We start from the raw sequence: 19,686 nt of genomic DNA, 5'->3' as shown, positions 1-19,686 counted from the left end.
GCAGGACAACCATGCTTCCTTGTGCTCCCTGGAAGCAGCGCTGGGGCCACAGCAAGGGACCAGAGGTGGTCTCAGCCCTGGGGAGGGGGCTGAGCCAAGATCCACGTTCAGTGGAGAGACATGGGGCACAGCGGGTGTCCAGGCCTGGGCTGGGGGGCTTTGGCGCGTCAGCCTCCGGGAGGGAGGCTGCACACAAGGCCGCAGGCAGGAGAGCGGTGCGGTCAGAGCCACATTCCAGGACCAGGACGCTCTCCAGGGCAGTGCGCGGGAGACCAAGACCGGGGAAGGGCCGGCTGAGGGCTGGGTGGTATGGCTGCAGGGTGTGCTGGGTCCTGGCTCCTGCACATTAAGCAGAAAGACCCTTATTTAGTTCCAAGGTACACCTTAATCTCTTAGTTTGGGCTTTCATTAGGGTCTTTGTAATCCGTGCGGAGTTTGCCCTGTGTTTGAGCTCGGTTCAGGGGGAGCCACAGCCGCACACACAGAGCCACCCACACGGAGCTGGGGAGCCAGAGGCCAGAGGCCAGCTGACATCCAGGGGGTCATGGGAGCAGGGACGATGGAAACAGAGGTACACAAGGCTGGGCTGGAGGCAGGGAGACGGGCCAGGAAGCTCCTGGCACCTGGCTTTGGCCTGGCCCAGTCCTGGCTGTTGCAGCCATCTGGGGAGTGAACCAATGGATAGAGGGTCTCTCTGTCTCTCCATCTCTCTCTCTGTAACTCATCTTTCAAATAAATAACTAAATTTTTTTTTTAATTTCAGATAATGGAACATTTCTGATTTCAGACTTCCGGGTTAGAAATTCTCAAAAAAAAATCCAAAATCTGGGGAGGGTTCAGCCTAACAGCAAAAAGGTTCCCACCCCACACCAGAAAGCCCACGTTCAGGTCCTGGCCCTGGCTCCCGGCTAGCCCACACCCTGGGAAGCAGAGATGGCGGCCCAAAGCCTCGGGTCCTTGCCTCTCAGGAGGGTCCCCCAGGTGGGGTTCCTAGCTCCCGGCTTCGGCCTAGGCCAGCCCTAGTCGTTGTGGGCATTTAGGGAGTGAATCAGCAGATTGGGGTGCTCTCTCTCTCTATTTCTGTGTCAAATAAATAAAATAAGCAAGCAAATAAACAGATACAATCTGAAATTCTAAATACATGTTGTCCCAAGCATTGCGGGTAAGGTATACCCAGCCCATGCAATATTTGCACTGTATCATCTTTCTTTCTTGCTGTTTCCTTAGCATGACTCAGCACTTCTCAGGCACATGTTCCATGCCAGGGCTCATCCAAGCACGAGGGACCCAGGGGACCCTTTCATGACTGCCCTAGGGAAGATTTGTGCAGGCCACATGTTAACAACATGCTGTGCCACGTGTGACAGAGTGTATGTACTGCGAACAGGACAGATGGGAAGGAGAGAAGCCTGGAGGGCTTCCTGGAGGAAGTGACTGAGCTAAAGGTATATACAAAGGTATATATTCCCTGCCAGGCAGGGGAACAGTGTGTGCAGTCTCGGCAGTGTTGCTGGGGCAAGGGTGAGCCGATCTGCAGGGCTGGCCGGGTTTCCTCTATGTGCCCACGCAGAGGGGCAGCTTGGTGAGGCTTTGTCCAGCAGACAGGCAAAGGGTGCCCAGGGGTCGCTGGCCCCCCACAGACCCCAGAGGCCTCGGGGCCTGAGAAGCCCCGATTCCAGCACCGCCCCGAGTTACCTGGCTTTCCTCAGCCACAGCCACACAGAAGTGCAGAGAGTCTGAACTCTTCCAGTTCCAAGTGACAGTAACGCACGTGAAGCTGGCGTGGGGGGGAAGAAAACAGATGAGCTCACGAACGAAGCGAGGCCCTGAGCCCTGCCTCTGCTTTCCTCTCCGTCGACTCTCCCAAACCATGCAGCAGCCCAGGGAGCTCCAGGCTCAGCCCAGCACAAAAGACCCCACCGCAGCTGCTCGCCCAGGCCCCTTGGGTGAGGTGGGGTGATCGTTAGAGAAGAACCAGAGTGCTGCCGTCAGAGGAGGCATCCTGGGCAGCAGACCACACACAGGTGCCCTCCACTGCCCCAGCCCCTCCCCCAGGCAGACAGAATACCCAGACTCCTGGGCCCAGGACAGACTGTTTTTCTGCCGGCCCCAGAGGAAATGCTATTCCATATGTAACCTTTGCCTGCCTCTCTCTCTCTCTCTCTCTCTCTCTCTCTCTCTCTCTCTCATTCCAGGGACCCCTGGGGCTGGATGGCAAGCCTGTAAGTGATGAAGAGCAGTTCTAGGTGGGCCTGGGTGGGGGTGGGTCTTGGGGAGCCATGGGAAGAGGCCGCTGGGAACTCGATTTGGTACAGGGAGAAGCCGGTGGGTTATCAAACTTGAATTCAAATCCAGCGGCAGCACCAGCCGACCATGTGGCCATGGGGAGGACCCTCGAATGCACACACATCCCCCACCACAGGGGTGGGGGTCCACGGAGAGCTGTGGGTGGCTCAGTCTCTGGTGTCTGGTCAGCCCTCAGATCATGTGAGCCTTTCCCATGCAGTCTCCATTTCTGTGGCAGATGTCAGACCGAGGAGTTTTCAACACCTGAGTCAGGAGCTTATGGTCCACGGGCATCCTCAACGGATGAACGAGATGCCCAGGGAGGCATCAACCCAATTAAATAAATAGCTGGATGTGGATGGATGGACGAATAGATGGGTGTGAGTGGGTGGTGGAAGGGAGGGAGAGAGGGAGGGAGGGAAAGAGTTGCATAGATGGGTGGATGTTGGTGTGGATGGATGGCGTCCATCCAAGGATGTGTGAGTGGAACCTAGACTCCCCTTGAAGGAGAGAATTCTGGGGACAGGGTCTCTGTGCACTGCCTGCAGATGACCGGCTTGGGCACAGGGAGAAGATAAGCAGCGAGGGGCTGTGCTCTGTGGGAGGAGTGACTTCCCTCCGAGGGGATGCCAGTGGGCACTTGTCCCAAGTCCCCATCCCCTCCTACTGAGGAGCAAGGGCAGCACTCAGTCAAGGCTGAGGGGCTTGGGTGTCACTCTGCACTCAGCCGCCCGCCGCTCCTGCCATCCAAGCCAACTTTGCCCTCCTCGCTCACGTCTATTCTTTCTCCACTTTCCTTTTCAGGGACTTCCAGGCCCCAAAGGGGAAAAGGTAAGTGATGCTGATGGGGGAACCCTGCCACTAGCCCCCGTCCTGGAGTGGGGCCTCAGTTGCCCCATCTGTAAAGCAGGCTCAGTAGTGCCTACTTCCTAAGCCAGTGGCCAGGCTTGTGTCTGACACGCTTGTGTCTGAATGAGTTCTCCAGGCACCAAAGCATAAGAAGACTCCAAGGCACAGGGTACTGGGAATGACTGCTTCCCAAATGCTGAGTCATAGAAAGCAGGTGCCAGGGAGCATGGGGACTGGAACGATGACTGCTGGGGGCCGACGCCCCTCGTGAGAAAGGCTTCCCTGGCGTCTGGCACCGGAAGTCGTGGGCAGCCCCCTGGAGGACTTTGCAAGGGCGCAGAGAGACCTGTGTGTCCCCCAGTGGAGTCAGGGGACAGGGGCCCAGAGCTGACCTCGGAATGGCAGGGCCAGCTGCGGCCTCCGGGGTGTGGCTGGGCCACCCCCTCACCTCCTCCCAACCTGGAATTTGGAAATGGGGATACGAGAACTGCAGAGGGGGACCCCGCTGTGATGGGAAGGTGCAGGGTTTTGTGCTCAGAGCCTCATCTTTGCCTTCGGGCTCCACCACGTGGTTCCGGGCAAGTCGGTGTGGCTCTGTGGGCCTCAATTTCCCCATCTGTAAGTTAAAAGCAACCTCACAGAGCGGGGGCAGAGTACACGAGGTCGCAGCAGGAAAGCTCTCCCGATTACCTTCCTGCCATCCTGGCTGTCACAGAATCCATTCAAGCCAGGGCTTTGAGACAGGACAAGCTAGTGTCCTGATCTATTGCAAAATGCAAAGCCTGTGGCTTCAGGCGTGGCCTAGAACAAGTTATTGTCACTCCGCACTGCTGCAAGACCCAAGGGGAGCAGCTGTCTGCCTCACACGCGGCTGCCTGCTGGCGAGGGACAAGGGGCCCTCCGTCTCAAGCCTGGATCTGTGGGCAGTATGGCCTTGGGCAGGTCACTTGGCCTCTTTGCCTCTCTGTTTCCTGGAAATGAAGGTAAAATCGAGGCTCCTGTCGTTTTTGTTGGAATGAAGTCGGGCCATGTATGTGAGCACTGAACAGAGCAGTGCTCTATAGCAGGTGTAAGAGAGGTGGACAGCGTGGTAATGATCTCCTCCGTGTTTTTCGTTCCTAGGGAGTACCAGGAGACTTCGGCCCCCGGGTAAGGATGGAGTGTTTCTCCCTCCCCTGCCTGCCGTGTGTGTTCTGGGCAGTTCTGAGAAATGTATCTCGCAGGTCCTCTGCATCCCAGCTCCCCTTACAGGGGTCCTGGGAAGGGGCTTTGTGCCCAGGCAGGGTTGGGCCAGCTGTGCAGCTTCACGGAGCGCACATCTCACAGTGGTTCTGAGCAGGAGCTGGGAGCAGGCCAGGCTGAGTCCCCAAGGACAGAGCCCTTTCGTGCTAGGCGTAGGATAGGAGGGCAGGGCAGGGCCACACAGAACTGGTAAGACTTCTGTGGGGCTGAAAAAGGTCCTTCCAGGTCTGCTTGCTTTTGGGGAGGGGGCGGTGGGGGTCTGTGGAAGCTGCTCTTCCAATCAGATGCTTGCTCCTCGAAAGACTGGAATCCCCCAGGCCAGGGGGCGTGAAAGAACCCTTCACCTTCTTCATGGCTGTCCTGGGATTTGTGATAATGGCTCATGGTCCCTGGCTTGCTAGGGTCTCTGGCATGGTTGCAAGCCAAGGCTCCAGACCCAGAGACTCAGGCGACAGGGTCCTCATGCATGGCCCCGGTCGCCCACAGGCAGCTCCCCAAGTGCCTGGGCTTCTCCCAGCAGGGCTGGTGGGTTCCTCAAGGCATTTTCAAAGCAGCAGTGCAAGGGGCAGGAAGTGGAGCTGCTGGGCACATGCAGAGACAGCATCACTGTGCATGCTTTTGCTCTATCAATCACAGGCCAGCCTGCAGCCAGAGCAGGAGCAGAGCAGCCCCCAGCTCTTGGGGGTGGGGCAGCGAGGTCAGGGGAGCTAGCATGAGGCCATCCCTGGAGAAGGTGGCCTGCACAACCAGTGGCCTGTCACCTATATGGGGGCTAGGTTTAGTGACTTTGCCTCCAGAAACAGCCCTGGGGTTTTTTTAATCACCCACCTGCCTTACTGACCGCTTCACCTGTTTGCTGACCAGATGGTTTTCCCATGGCTCAGTCCAGGCTTTATAAACAGAGACCACCATGCATACAATCTCCGTGTCCTCAAGGTAGACTGGACAGGCGGACGGTCTGGGCCTGCTGGTTTGCTGTGTTCCCCACTGATTCACCCCATGTCGCCAGGGTCACACCTCAGTCAGCCAGGCCCTGAGAGAGGAGGGACAGGCAGGCCAGGAAGAGCCTAAGCACCTCTCCCAGGCCCTGCGCCGGGGTGGAGTCCAGGCCCGTGGTTCCCGAGCCGGAGCCCCTGAGCCGTGAAAGGAGCAGTGAGGGCCAGGAGGGGTCTTCAGATTCCTCCTGATTCAGCACAAAGTGAAGTGGGGACTGCTCACCACCCACAGCCCAGAGACCCCACCATGCCACCCATGGCCTTTCCTTCTGCCTGGAGCTACAACCTGGCAGCCAGGACCCCGGCCACACCAGACCAGTGGGGAGATCCGAGTGGTGGGCACTGAGAGCCTCCGTTAACTTTTTTATTTGGCTGCTGTGTTCAGTGCAGTTTGTCAGAGACGAGCTCTTTCATATCGGGAGGGGGGTCCATGGCAGTCGGAGGAGGCTCAGCTTTTCCTGGCCCTGAACCTGGGTGAATAATAACCCTCTCTGACTCCCGAGCCCCCGACCTCTTCATCTGGAAAATGGGCAGTAGCAGAGCCCCGGCCAGCTGGCCAGAGGTCTGAGTAAGATCATCCCTAGGGGGTCCTCACGTACTCTATGCTGGGTCCACAAAAGGCTTCCTCCTTTCTTGGTTACAAAATAGGCAGCAACTGGCATTATAACCCGCCACATGCCCATGCTAGGGCAGCTGGGAGGTGCCCTTCCCTCCCTGCAGGTGGGGCCCCAAGGTGAGGGCTCTGGCAGCCTGAGGTCTAACCTGGCACTAACACCAGGGTCCAAGTCTTGGGTGTTGCACGAGAGAGCATGTGTGACCCTGCCTGGCTTTTCTATAATTGTTTTGAGGTCATTGTAGACTCAAGTGCAGCTTTTTTCCCCCAAAGAAACCTTTTATTTAAGGAATACAAGCTTCATGCATTTCATAAGTACAACTTTAGGAATATAGTGAGTCTTCCCACCATACCCACCCTCTCACCCACATTCCCAACCCTCCTCCTCTTCCCTCTCCCATTCCCAGTCCCATTCTCCACTAAGATCCATTTTCAATTAACTTTATACCCAGAAGACCAACTCTATACTAAGTAAAGAGTCAACAATTTGCATTAAAAAAAACCTGTTCCTCAACAGTTGCGACAAGGGTTGTTCAAAGTCATTGCATCTCAAAGTTAATTTCACTTCTTTTTTTTTTTTTTGAGAAATTTACTTAACTTTAAGGAAGCACCCAAAAATGATAATCTTTTGAAAGCACTTAGACATAACTATAACTTATGAGGCATAAGAATATCCTCCACTTACCCTGTCGGAATAAGATCGAAGTCAGCGAATTCAACAGGCTTCCATAGCCTTGGCAACTCATGACTAGAGCCTAGGGAGATTACTGACACCATAAACAAGAGTGTCAAATTGTTAAATCAACAACAGGAGTCACTGTGTACTTACTTTTCATGTGGGATCTGTCCTTAATGTGTTGTCCAATGTGAAGTAATGCTATAACTAGTACTGAAACAGTATTTTACACTTTATGTTCTGTGTGGGTGCAAACTGATGAAATCTTTACTTAATATATACTAAATCAATCTTCTGTATATAAAGATAATTGAAAATGAATCTTGATGTGAATGGAATGGGAGAGGGAGCGGGAGATGGGAGGGGTACGAGTGGGAGGGAAATTATAGGGGGGGGGCGAAGCCATTGTATTCCATAAACTGTACTTTGGAAATTTAGAATAGCCTCCACTTAATACATTAAAAGAAAATAAGTCCTTGAGAATAAGTTTTATCATTAATTAAGGAAGCACCTAAGAAAACAAGCAGTGGAGTTGGACACTTAGGCATAACTAAAACTTATGAGACGTAAGAATATCCTCCACTAAATACACTAAAATGAAATAAATCTTTGAGAACAAGTTTTACAGTTAACTCTCATAACACAACTCTTTGAAGACAGAGGTCCTGCATTGGGAGTTACTGTACAGTGACTCCTGTTGTTAATTTAACAATTAACACCTTTATGTATGATGTTAGTGACCACCCGAGGCTCTTGACATGAGCTGCCTAGGCTATGGAAGCCGTTTGAATCCACAGCCTCCGTCAGTATTTAGACCATAAGCAAAGTGGGAAGTTCTCGCCTCCCTTCAGAGAAAAGTATCTCCTTCTGAAATGCAGTTTTAATAAACAACACCCCATGGGCCCTTTATCCAGTGCCCCACAACGGTGACATCTTGCATCGCCGTAACACACTCTCACAACCAGGAAATCCACAGTGATACAACCTCAGATTATCCCAGTTTCCACACAGGGTATGCTGTATGTTCTGTGCAGTAGTGTCATGTGTGTACATTGGTGTGAGCACCTCGCAAAGACCTCTCATTTCAGCTGGGGTCGCCTCCCCGCTTCCCGTGCCTGACCCCAGCCACACTGTTCTCTGTCTCTCTGGTTTCTGCCACTCAGGGTTGTGTGCTGTGACTCCAGCATGTACCCTGTGAGCCTGGGTTTTTTTCACCCGGTGTGATCCCTTGGGGCGTCTGCAAGCCGCTGCGTGCATCCGTGCTTTTCCCTCCTCTGTTTCTTGCTGGGGAGTGGTCCGAGCCAGGAGTGCCCCGTCCCTGGCTAACAGTCACCACTGGGAGGGCTTTCAGGTGGTTTCCAGTCTGGGGCTGTTACGGATGAAGCAGCTGTAAATGTTCAAGCGCAGGTTTTTGTGTGAACTGAAGTTTTCGTTTCTCTGAGATAAGGGCCTGGAGTGTGGAGCTGACCAGGTGGGGAGGTCTCTCAGGAGATGCCCAGTCTCCTTTCCAGAAAAAAGGGGGCTGGCCTGCGCCATCTCTCACCTAAACACCGTGTCGGCTTCAGACACTGAGAGTAGGCGCGTTCCTTGGAGGGTGGGCCTCTTCTGCCAAGTTGTAGGGACCACCAAAAAGAGGTCAGGGGCTCAGCCACAAAGCCCTTCCCTCCGGGCCTGCCCCAAGGGCTGGGGAGGGAGAAGGCCTAGGGGAGTGTGTCTCTGGAGGCTGGGATGCCTGCCCCTCACCCTCAGGGTCATGCCAAGCCTCATGTCTTTCAGGGAGACCAAGGGCAAGACGGAGCTGCTGGGCCTCCAGGACCCCCAGGGCCCCCTGGAGCCAGGGGCCCGCCTGGCGACACTGGGAAAGATGGCCCCAGGGGGGCTCAAGGTCCAGCGGTAAGAGAAGGCATGCAGTTGGACTCCCAAGACCTACTCCTGTGCTGACCCAAACCCCAAACTCTGATCCCAGAACCAGTCCCCAAGCCCAGCCCTGTCCCCCACTAGAGACCCAACACCAACTTTAACCCAACCCAGACACTGAACCTGGGCCCAACCTAAACTCCCAGCCCCAACCCCAATTCAGATCCTGTCCCTGACACTAGACCCAAACCCAACCCTAACCCTAACCCCAGACGGACAGACCTTGGCCCCCACCAAACCTGAAATCTAACATCAACTAGGTCCCTAAGCCAAATCAAAACCTTGACTTCCAAGTTCACACTGCGAATTCAGGCTTATCCAGACTCTAACCGTGACCCTGACTCAAAACCCAACTTTAACCCCAAGTAGACCTTCAGACGCCAACCCTGTCCTGCGTTGCAGTCTCAGTCCCAATCCTGACCCTGACACGCACGCAGGCTCTCTCTTTAGCTCTTGACCAAGCCCTGATCCTCTCCATGCGCTTTCCTCTCCTTCCCCCACACTAACTACTTAGCCTCAGTCATCCCCCCAAATTCCTAACCCAAACCTGGAGGCCAGGCCCCCTTCCCTTGCCCCTGTCCCTGATCCAGGCCCTCCAACTTGTCGAGGCAGCACACTCCCCCCAGGGCCCCGCTGAGGGCAGCCACTCAGAGGGCTCCTGCACTCCTGGTCACCCTGGATGAGTAACTTCGATCCTCAGCTCTCCCACCTGGGCAGCAGGAACAGCAGGAGCCACTTCTCAGGGTCTGGTGGGGATGCAGAAGCTCCTGCACTCGGAGCATGTGATACCTCGCATCCTCATGGCCGTCCTCTCTGCCTCCTCAGGGTCCCAAAGGAGAGCCCGGCCAGGACGGCGACACGGTCAGTACCCAGGGCACCTCCCAGGCTTCCCCCACACACCCCAACCCCGGGATGATGTGTGCACATGTGTGTGTGTGTGTGCGTGCCCACACATGGTGCTATGCATGTGTGTACACATGTGTTCCTGTGCTGGCCGCCGGTGGGGAATGGGTGGCCAAGGCCCCCACTGGGCTGAATGCTAACGGCCACACAGCCTTGAGTGGGAGCCTGCAGCCCACTGATCACCGCTTGAGCCCTCATGCGGCCGCTGTCCTATGCCTAGAGCTCAGCAGCCCAGCCGGGTTCTAGCAACAGCCGGCTGCTCCTCTCTGGGGCATCACCCTTTATAAAACCAGGCTGATAAGGAAGACAGGCCCAGCAGCAGCCTCCAGTGTGAAGTTGGACACCTTCTCTTCTCTCATTCCAGGGCCCCAAAGGACCCCCAGGGCCCAAGGTGAGTGCCTCCCACTCCTTGCCCCCTCCCCCAGGCCTGGGGTGCTAGGTACTCCCTGCCAGTAAAACCTGGGCAGCAGAGTCGGGGACCAATGCCGTGGGCAAATTACAGCATCTCTCCGGGCCTGGCTCCGGATTCACCTCCCTCTTGGGCAGCACCAGGCCCTCCCTGCAGGAGCTGGAGCCCCCGGTTCCAGGAGGAGGAGGAGAAGGGGAGCTCCTGGGAAGAGAGCTGCACTGGTGGGCTTGCTGGGAGCGAGGGGTTTCCAGGGCATTCTCACACCCTTCACCTCTCAGCTCCCTGCTTGCAAGACCAGTGACTTGCCAGGAAGGGATTTCCAGCCAGATACCCTCCCCACAACTGTGGGCACCTTCTGAGGGGTTCAGGGGTCTCTGGGTCACAGAAGCCACTTCCATCAGAGGAGCAAAGGGCCTGATGTCTGTGTTCCAATGGCTCTGGCTTCTCCTTGCACCCCCGCTGTCCCCCCGCCCAGGGTGAGCCCAAGGAGGAAAATGAGAGGCCTATGGAATTACTTCTTAGCCAGGGTCAGGAAGTGACCAGAGAAAAAGGCTAGGGTGGGGACAGGGCCCCACTGCGGGGCCGGGGGCTACAGCTCTCAAAGCATGGACCTGGGGACAACAGCATCACAGTGGGGCTTGTGAGAAATGTGGGTTCCAGGGCCCACCTGGGGCCCATGGACTCGGAGACTCTGGACGCGGAGCCTGGGGGCCAGCTGAAGGAGCCCCTGGGGGCACTGGCAAGTGTTCAAGCTTGGGAACCAGCCACTAAGCTGGTGATGGATGGCTCCCCACCACTCCCCTGGCCAGGCAGCTCCCCATGCAGTACCCAGCAACACTGCCCATCCCCCGCCGCCCCTCTCGGGCCAGCTGCTGCAGCAAGTCCCCTGCCCGTCCCTCTCCATCACGTGTCCTCTCGAATTGCCTTCTGAGACGTGCTGCCCCTTGCTTATTTGAATATCTCTTGTCCCTTAGCCGCCTCTGACTCCATTGAGCAGGGAACCTCGCCTGTCTGGCCCCCAGCAGCTGCTCACAATGTCTTCTGAATGAATGAACTCTCCTTTGTCTGTCCAACCATTCTGTCTGCACACACCTGCTGAGGCCTGCTCTCAGGGCTGATGCTGAGCTGGTGGGAGCAGGGGACAGAGGTGGCTCCGACCCACGGTGCCCAGTGCTGCGTGGAGCCAGGGGCCTGGTGTGCTGGGGAGTGCTGAGGCAGGAGGGGCCACGTCCACCTGTGGGTCTCCTGCTGTGTCCAGCTGTGAGGGCTGCAGCTCACCTGTTCTGTTTTTAGGGGGATGATGGGACACCGAGCCAACCTGGGCTCCCTGGACCCCCAGGGCCCAAGGTAGGTACATGCACCTCTGCCAGAGAGCCCTCTGCCCCTACTCTCACTGCCTGCCCAGTGTAGCCCCTCTCAAGCCCTTCTCCCTCATGGGGAGGTAGTGGGGCAAGTATGGACTGACGCCTGGGGCAGGCAGCGGGAAGCAGCAGGAGGGCATGGGCTCCACAGGCCTCAAGTCCAATCCCAGGTGGCCCCACTCTCCACCCTGTCCCCTAACGAGGAACTGCATGATGTCATCCTCACACCTGGCCCCATCCCCCACCCCTGGTGACAGCCACAAGATCCGGACAGCATTGCTCCCAGATGTCCATGGAGCTCTGGATCTGCCCAACTGCAAGACCCAGACCGGAAGGTGGAGCCCTGGCCCTCAGGCCCCAGGGCCGGGGAGAGTCCAGACGCCCCCGCCCCCCTCCTTCGGTGGGCTCAAGTGCGTGCAGCAGGAGGCCCCAGCCTGCCCGGCGCTGCCTCTCACGGCGAGTGTTTCCATTTCAGGGTGAGCCAGGGAGCATGGGGCCCCGAGGAGAAAGCGGCGTGGACGGTGCCCCGGGACCAAAGGTGACATCAGGGTGCCTGGCCCAGTCAGCCCCTCCCCCAGGCGGCGGGGGAGCCGTCATTTCCCTTTGAATTTGCACTTTTGGGTGGGGACTGCCTGGGCCGGGATCTTCCTGGACTCACAGTGGGAGGCTGGTGAGGATGGGTGGCGGTGAGCCTGGGTGGATGATGGGGCCTGTGCTCTCTGGCCACCTCTGCTGGGCCTCCATGGGGAAGGGGAGGTCAGTGATCTCCCAGGTCCTCCCCCTGGCCAGCTGGTCCTCAACAGTCATCCTCAGATCAGGAGGGCTCCAACTGTGGGATTGCCGGTGAATCTGCAGCCTTGTGTCTCCACAGGGGGAGCCTGGCCATGGAGGTGCAGACGGAGCCACGGGGCCCCGGGTAAGCAGCCTCTCAGGCCACTGCTAGGAGACCCCAGTGGCCTGGTAGCTGCAGAAACCCCTGTCCCTACAGAGTCCCCAGCGTTCTCTCTGTCCCTAGAGATGTGATGCCCTTCTAGACTTTTCTTTGTATACGCAAACACAGATCCTCCATGGGTCATGTGGCATGACTCCACCCATGGTGGGCGGGCCACAGCCCCACATCCTGGTTTCTGCTGTCACTGGGAAGCCAGCTACCCCAGCCAGGCCCAGGTTTTGTGTGACCAGCCCCTGTCCGTATACCTTTAGGGACATCCAAGGTCCTGTCCTCAGCTCTGTCACCTGAAGCAGTCACATCTCCCCATACCCCCAGAAGCTGGCTTCTTCCTCCAAAAAAAATGCACCTGAGCCCCCCTGCCTGGCCGTACAGGTGGCGGGGGGTCAGACTGTGTCCTGGCTACGGCAGTTGTGTGTACCCTGGACAGTTGTGTGTGTGCCACCACTGTGGGGGCAGCCAAGGCCCAGGCCTGGGTCTCTGCCCTCTGCACTGAGGCTGGTCCGGGCCTGAGCCAAAGTGTGCGTGACCTGTACGGTTCTCCCAGCCAGAGCAGCCTGGTGAGGAAGGGAGGCTCAGAAGGGAGGGCCTAGACAGCAGCCATGTGCTTGCCTGCAACCGCAGACACAGCAGGTGGGGGGAGAGAGCATGTGGGATGTGCCGCCCCGCCCACAGTCAGGAGACAGGGAGACCGAGTCTTTCACAGAGTTGGGAAGAGTCTGGGGAGTTTTGCTTGTTTGTGTTATGTCTTTGGCAACATTTAGAAATCTGAAGGACTTGGCGTCTTCCCTTGCAACAGCGGGGATCAGGCTGTGGGCTCGAATGGCCACATTGAGGGACCACGTGAAGGGAAACCACAGCCGCCCCGGGAGGGGGCGGGTAGCACATTCCTCCGCCTGCGCTCTCCCTGTGGCGGGAGGCAGGGATGGCCAGCCCCCACTCCCTCGCAGCCCCACCCTGAGGCTCACCCTTCTGCTGCCCAGGGTCCACCAGGCCTCAAGGGCGAGCAGGGGGACACTGTGGTGATCGACTATGACGGCAGGATCCTGGATTCCCTCAAGGTAGTGTAACCCAGGGGGCAGGGGGTCCCCACAACTTCCTGTGCTAAACCTGCACTTCCCTACATGAGGGGCCGGGAGGGGATTCACACAAAGACCACAGGTGCATTACACACCTGATGGGGACGTCCGTGCTCAGACCCACGTGATGCTGAGAGAGCTGCTGTGAATCGGCTCATGTGACCCTGAGCTCCCCCTGCAGGGGCAGGAGGCCAAGCGTCTCCCTCGGGAGCCCCAGCAGGGGGCTGTGGGAGGGTGAGGAAGCAGCAAGGCCTCTTCCTGAGTGTGTGCAGCTTCTAAGCCTGCCCAGTGACCGGCGCACTTGGGACCCACCAGCAAAGGAGGTGCCAGCTGCTCAGGGGTCCGGGGAGGCGCATCAGTTTCCAGACTGGCCTTGGCACTGAAGCTCTTGAGGCACGGGCCTCAGGGGCGCACAAGCTGCTGGTGACTACAGCACGCCCGGGCCGCATGGCGGGGATGACCCTGACCGCGTACACATGCAGGCTGGCAGAGAGCCACAGGGCATGCAGGGAGGCGGGGCTTGGCTCTTGGATGCCAGCCAAGGATGATGACTCGATGAGATGGGCAGTGGGCAGCCGCAGTCAGTTCCTGAGCAAGGGGACGACGTTCAAAAGCCACTGAGGAACAGTGTAGAAGGTGAAGGCAGAGGATGCAGTAGAGGCCAGGGGGCGGGAGCCCACCAGGGAGGGGGGCGCTGGGCCCCATCCTAGAGGAGGGTGGGCAGCATGAAAGAAATAAAGCCAACAGGAGGGCAGCAGGGTGGGGGCCGGGCTGGGTATGCCTGTGGGAGGGGCCTGAGTTTGGGAGCAGACCCCAGCCCCACCTGTGAGGGCCAGGACCTGCCCAGTACTGGCAGGCAGCAGGCAACGGAGCCAAAAGAGCAGAAAGCTCGCAGGACAGACAGGGAGGGCAGTGCCAGCCACGGTTGGCAAGGCTGCTCTTGACTGGCCTTGGGTGCCAGCAGGGATCTAAGCTCCAGCAGGCAGCAGGGAGCCGTGGCAGGGTGTTGAGCAGGAGGGTGTTCTGAGGGAATCTGTGTTTGAGGGAGGCTGGTTCTGAGGGCACAGGGACTCTGGGCCTCCAGGCCGTGGACAAAACCAGGTGCCCCTCCCTGGACTCCCTCAAGAGTAGTGAGGCCCACCCCAACTGTGTGGGAAGTAGCTCTGGGGACCCTGAACCCTGCTGCAGCCCAGCTTTCCAGGGACTGGGCCCCTGGGCGAGGGGCTGGGTGGCAGTGAGGGGAGGAGGCCCTGCCTGGCCACTGACCAGCCTCACTTCCGCACACAGGGTCCTCCCGGGCCACAGGGGCCCCCGGGGCCACCAGGGATGCCCGGAGCCAAGGTTAGTGCAGACGCATCTGCATGGTCCCCCACACCCCTTTCTCCAGGGCCCACCTCCCCTCCCCTCTCCGCCATGGGACCTTCTGCTTCTGCCATGGTGGTCCTGGCCTGGCTGCTGGGGATTCAGAGAAAGGGATCTCCCTTTTCTAACCAAGCTAAATCCCTGGAAAGTCTCTCTCACACATTTAAAAGCTGTGATATCACAGTGCCCCCCACCCAGATGCCCGGAGCTATGCCTGTGGCTTGCGCCTTTTGTTTTCAGGCACCCATTTTTCCCAGGGGAAGCAGCCCCAGACTTGGAAGTCAGAAAAGAGCTGGGCCTGGCTCTGTTGTTCCTGAGCTCTGGGGCCTGGAGCAAATCATTGAGCTTCCTGAGCCTCAACTTCCAGCTATGGACGACAGCCATGGGCCACATCACCCCCGCCACCCAGGAAGGGCAATGAAGGAGAGGAGGCTGTGGGTGCCTGTCATGGCCCTGGGCCCCCAGAGAAGCCCAGCCGCAGAGCTGTGGGTGTTGCCAGCCAGGGAGACCCAGTGGAAGCCGCCCCTTGGGTCTTGAACCCCTGCGGGGCCCAGGGAGGCACAACCGCTCTCACCCTCTGTTCCCTTCCAGGGCGAGCTTGGCCTGCCCGGTGCTCCTGGAATCGATGGAGAGAAGGTCTCTGGGCTTTTCAGCTCCTTGGCAACTCGGGGCCTGGTGTCAGACTGCGTGTGTGTGCACATCACATGTGTGTGTCTGTGTGCATGTGTGCCCCTATGTGACCATCACCCTTGGCATCTCTGGGTGTATTTTCACTGCTGGTCCCCAGGGTGGCAACTGGGGTATGCATCCTTGGCTGAGAGAGAGAAGGCAGCGGTTGGAAGGGTATTTGGGGGTTGAGATGTGGCAAAGAGTCGCCACTATGGATGCCCTGAGGGGCTGTCCCTGTCTCCTCTGCCCCCCACCCCGAGCCACCTGCACCCCAGTGTGCAGTGAGGCATGGATGGGATGCTCCCTCCCTGTCTCTCTCCAGCACCCCCACTGCATTCAGCCAAAACGCCCAGCTCCTTGGCCTGGAGGCAAGACCCACAAGGAGAAAGCAGGGGTCTGGCCCTGCCTGGATGAAGTGTTGGGGATCCTCCAGGGTGGGAGAAGGGGGAAGGCCTGCTGGGTCCTACTGACCTCTTGTTTCTGTGGCTTTCAGGGTCCGAAAGGATCGAAAGGAGACCCAGGAGAGCCCGGGCCAGCTGGACCCAAGGGAGAGGCAGGAGAGATGGGTTTGTCTGGCCTCCCGGTATGTGCCTGGGCAGGACCCCACCCTGCTTACCTGCTATTCTGAGGGTCCCAAGGTGAAGGTGTGCCCATCACAGGGTGGCTTCTGGGGGCTGTGAGGAGAGCAGGGAAGCAGCCGGGTACGCCCCAGCCGGCCTTGCAATCCCTGCACCCAGCCCAGCCCTGGCCCTTGAAACCATTAAGGGAGTGAACCAGCAGATGGAAGATCTTTGTCTCTCTGTCTCTCTCTGTAACTCTGTCTTTCAAATAAATAAATCTTAAAGAAAAAAAAGCAGTCACTGACACCCCTCACCTCACAGCCACGTTCACCCCTGAGGACCCCTTGGCTGGAAGGGGCACTGGGGTTTGAACCCTGGACTTTGTACTGCAGGAAAACAATCTGTGTTCCGGTAGTGGGCTCCCTAAACAGTCCACCTGCCACGCGGGGCCTGCCGCTGACTTAGGGGACACTTTCTAGGTTGCAAAGGCCAGCTTACCTGGCCAGCTCGTGGGGGCAGTGGCCCAGCCCCGGGGTGGTGGTTTTGGTGATGGGGGAAGGACTCACAGGCCCCCCTCTCCTGCAGGGCGCTGATGGCCTCAAGGGGGAGAAGGGAGAGTCAGCTTCCGACAGTCTCCAGGAGAGCCTGGTAAGGGCCCCCAACACCAGCCCAGGCCAAGTGAGGGCCCCGAGGATTGCGACACACAGGCCACTGGCCTGATGCAATGCAGGGCCGTGGGAGGGGGAGGGAGAGAGCCCAGGGAGTGTGTCAGCCAACTCAGCTCATCTGAGAACCAAAAGGCTGGGCCCCTCCCGTGCTGTGCCTTCCTGGGACAGGTAGTAGCCTCCCCAGGAGCACTCCATGCAGGCCGGGAGGGATGGTGGCACAGTGAGTCACTGACCTGTCTCGGGACCTCCTAGGCCCAGATCATAGTGGAGCCAGGGCCTCCCGGCCCCCCCGGCCCTCCGGGTCCCATGGTAAGGATGTGTGGCTTGAACCAGAGGGTGGTGGGAGGAGGATAAGGGGTCTTGGTGGGGCAAGCAGGGAAGGGCGGCTGAGCCCAGGGCATGGCCCTGCCCTGCACCCAGCGGGACACGTTTCTGATTTGCCTTCTCCCCCTGCAGGGCCTCCAAGGAGTCCAAGGTCCCAAGGTAAGAGGGTGGAAGCTGCCTTGCTAGCTGAAGACACAGCTGGGCAGTTTCAGAAAGCCTTGCCGGGGCACAAGGCAGGGCCCCATGCTTGGTCTGGCCCCAGCCCTCGGTCTCCCAGAGTGAACATCCACTGGTGCCTGGCCCCCCTGACATCCTGGGAGGCAGCGCCCCACCTCCACACTAGGCCCTGTTCTTAACTTCGTCCCTCTGCCAAGATCACAGTCCTTCTTCCCTTCTTCTCCGGCCCCTCCGCCCAGCCCTGCGCCTCCCTGCCCTGTACACCCCCTTCTCCCTGTGCGCATCCGTCTCTCCACTGCCCACAGCCTGAAGCACCAAGGCTCTGATAGGTGGTTGTGCGTTACACAATGTCCGTGTTCTGGGCTTTAACTTAAAGCAGCCGTGGGGAGGGCCCCTTGGCCCGCCTCCTTTCACGCCCCACAGCCCGTTTACCCTGGGAGGAGAGCGCAGCTCTGCCTCCCCAGCTCTGGGGGCAGACAGGGGAGGCAGTGGTGGAATCCTGGATCTGAGTGGGGCAGATCAGGTGGTCCCACCACATGTGCTGCCTCTGGTTCTGTTTTGTCCAAGGCTCTCCCTGAGCAGGTTTAGGGAGAGGCAGCTGCTGTCCAGGGTCCGAGGCTGGGGCTCAGAGACCGGCCCTGCTCCTTCCCAGCTGTGGTGCTGGGCTCTTGGCCTGTCTGTGCAATGGGCGTGACCATAACCCCCTCCCACAATGACTGGAGGGCAGGGCTGGGTAACAGTGCACATCCCCAGCTCCTCCTATTCTACCTGCTGTGGAGTGAACTGAGGCCAGGCCTGCCTCAGCCTAAGCACTGCCCCTCTGCCAAGCTCAGTGTGCCCTGCCGTCTCTCTGACCCTTCCCCTCTCTGCTTCCAGGGATTAGATGGAGCAAAGGGAGAGAAGGGCGCATCTGGCGAGAGAGGCCCCAGCGGGCTGCCTGTGAGTGTCACGAGCCCTGTGTGTCCCTAGAGGTGCTGGTTCCTGTCACTGTCATGCATCTTGACCATGCCTTTTCCACCCAGGGACCTGTTGGCCCACCAGGCCTGATTGGGCTGCCGGGAACCAAAGGAGAGAAGGTAACACCTTATGTGGATACATACATACACCCCCACCCATTGTGACCACCTGCCCATGGTGCCACTCAGCCCTGGGGGCCTGCCCCATGTCCCACTGGGTCCCTGCGCTCAGGGCCAGGGTACAGGCTGCATGGATACCATTCTGACCAGACCTGTGCGGTGGGTCTCCCAGTCTCCAAGTCTGTAGCCAACTCACAGCTGTGCTCCCAGCCCCTCTTCCCCAGTCCTTCTCACCCACTCTGTGTCTCTCCTCAGGGCAGACCCGGGGAGCCAGGACTGGATGTAAGTGTCTCATCATTCACTGTGAGTGACTGGCTCCCTCCCATGTGTACCATCTGCCTCCGTGTTGCTCAAACAGCAGCCTGGCCTGGCTGCCTCAAGGGTGGCCCCTTTCCCAGGGCTGGGGCGACAACTGGCTAGTCCCCTGTGAGTGCAGAGCCCAGAGCAGGTGCTTTATGGATGGAGGATGGATGGATGATGCATTGTGGCAGGCAATGGACGGACGGGCAGTGGACAGACAGCAGTGGATAGATGATGAATGGATGGATGGGTGGATGGATGGATGGATGGATGGCAATCAATGGATGGATGGGTGGATGATCATTGTAGTAGGGAGGTGGGGAATGCAGCAAGGAACCACTTGCAATACCCTAGTAAGAGCTGATGATGCTTCCGCCAGGACAGTATTGTGGGAAGGAGAGAAACAGAATGATTAGCCCAGTGTTGGCTGTGTCAAGTCTTTTTTGGTAGCTTAGGTAGAAAACATTTAAGCCAGTTTAAAGTGGCTTAAAATTACTTCTACCTGAAAAGTCTGCAGGTTCAGCACGTAGCTCCAGGGCACACCTGTGTCAATACAACGCAGCCTTTGACCTCTCCTGACTCTGCTTCCCTGTGTGGGATTCATGCCTAAGCTCCACGTGGAGCTGGGGCAGAGCTAGCAGCCCAGGCACAAATCAAGAAGGATAAGTATTTGCCTCCCTCTGCTGTTCCAGAGCACGTCTCATTGGCCTCAGTTGAGCCTGAACCTGCACAGAAGCTTGGCCATAGAAATGCAGTGCTCTGATTGGCCAGGGCTGATCACGTGCTTGGCCCTAGGGCTGTGGTTGGAGTCAGTGGATCGCGAGAAGTGAGGGTGGTTCTGGGGGAGATCGGGCAGCTGCTGAGAGGGGCACAGTGGCCAGAGGCAGGTTGTTCCCACTAGACGTTAGGGAGAGAGTTTGCCTTGGAGAGCGACCGGCGATGAGGAGGAACCCAGCCAGGGTTTCTGGCTTCAGGGGCTATTGGTGAAAAGGAACAGCAGAGACAGTGCTGCACCCAGCTCAGGCCCTGGACCCAGGGAGGCAGCTGGGGGTGGAGCTGAAGACTCCCGCTGCCTTCTCGGTCAGACACCTGGCTCCCAGTGGCTTCTCAAAGCCACACCCACCTGATCCACCTGGCACACCCCAGGTCTCCCTCCACTCCGCCAGGCCTAACTGAAGCAGGGACCCTGCCAACGGCTTCCTTTGATTGCACCGCCCCCCTTGATAGAAGAGCCCTTTCCCCAGGAAGCGCCTGCCCATCACGGAGCACTC

The 19,686-nt window shown here is 58.3% G+C and overlaps 1 protein-coding gene across 1 annotated transcript in view; it reads left to right on the top strand.

Annotated features, from left to right (window-relative positions):
- Nucleotides 1-19,686, top strand: part of COL23A1 (collagen type XXIII alpha 1 chain) — a 308,982-nt gene that overhangs the window by 285,388 nt on the left and 3,908 nt on the right. Inside the window, exons 6-24 of the mRNA XM_008255487.5 lie at nt 2,196-2,222; nt 3,091-3,117; nt 4,258-4,284; nt 8,438-8,554; nt 9,404-9,439; nt 9,846-9,872; nt 11,184-11,237; nt 11,727-11,789; nt 12,123-12,167; nt 13,184-13,261; nt 14,567-14,620; nt 15,233-15,277; nt 15,804-15,893; nt 16,456-16,518; nt 16,791-16,847; nt 16,995-17,021; nt 17,916-17,978; nt 18,062-18,115; nt 18,371-18,397. Of these exons, the coding sequence (XP_008253709.1) occupies nt 2,196-2,222; nt 3,091-3,117; nt 4,258-4,284; nt 8,438-8,554; nt 9,404-9,439; nt 9,846-9,872; nt 11,184-11,237; nt 11,727-11,789; nt 12,123-12,167; nt 13,184-13,261; nt 14,567-14,620; nt 15,233-15,277; nt 15,804-15,893; nt 16,456-16,518; nt 16,791-16,847; nt 16,995-17,021; nt 17,916-17,978; nt 18,062-18,115; nt 18,371-18,397 (981 nt within the window). The remainder of the gene's footprint in view (nt 1-2,195; nt 2,223-3,090; nt 3,118-4,257; nt 4,285-8,437; nt 8,555-9,403; nt 9,440-9,845; nt 9,873-11,183; nt 11,238-11,726; nt 11,790-12,122; nt 12,168-13,183; nt 13,262-14,566; nt 14,621-15,232; nt 15,278-15,803; nt 15,894-16,455; nt 16,519-16,790; nt 16,848-16,994; nt 17,022-17,915; nt 17,979-18,061; nt 18,116-18,370; nt 18,398-19,686) is intronic.

This window comes from Oryctolagus cuniculus, chromosome 6, assembly GCF_051225735.1.
Source record: "Oryctolagus cuniculus isolate XC-2025 breed Fujian yellow rabbit chromosome 6, ASM5122573v1, whole genome shotgun sequence".
NCBI classification, from domain to species: Eukaryota; Metazoa; Chordata; class Mammalia; order Lagomorpha; family Leporidae; genus Oryctolagus; species Oryctolagus cuniculus.
The sequence above is the reverse complement of the archived record's forward strand: the minus strand, read 5'-3'. Positions and strand labels throughout refer to the sequence as shown.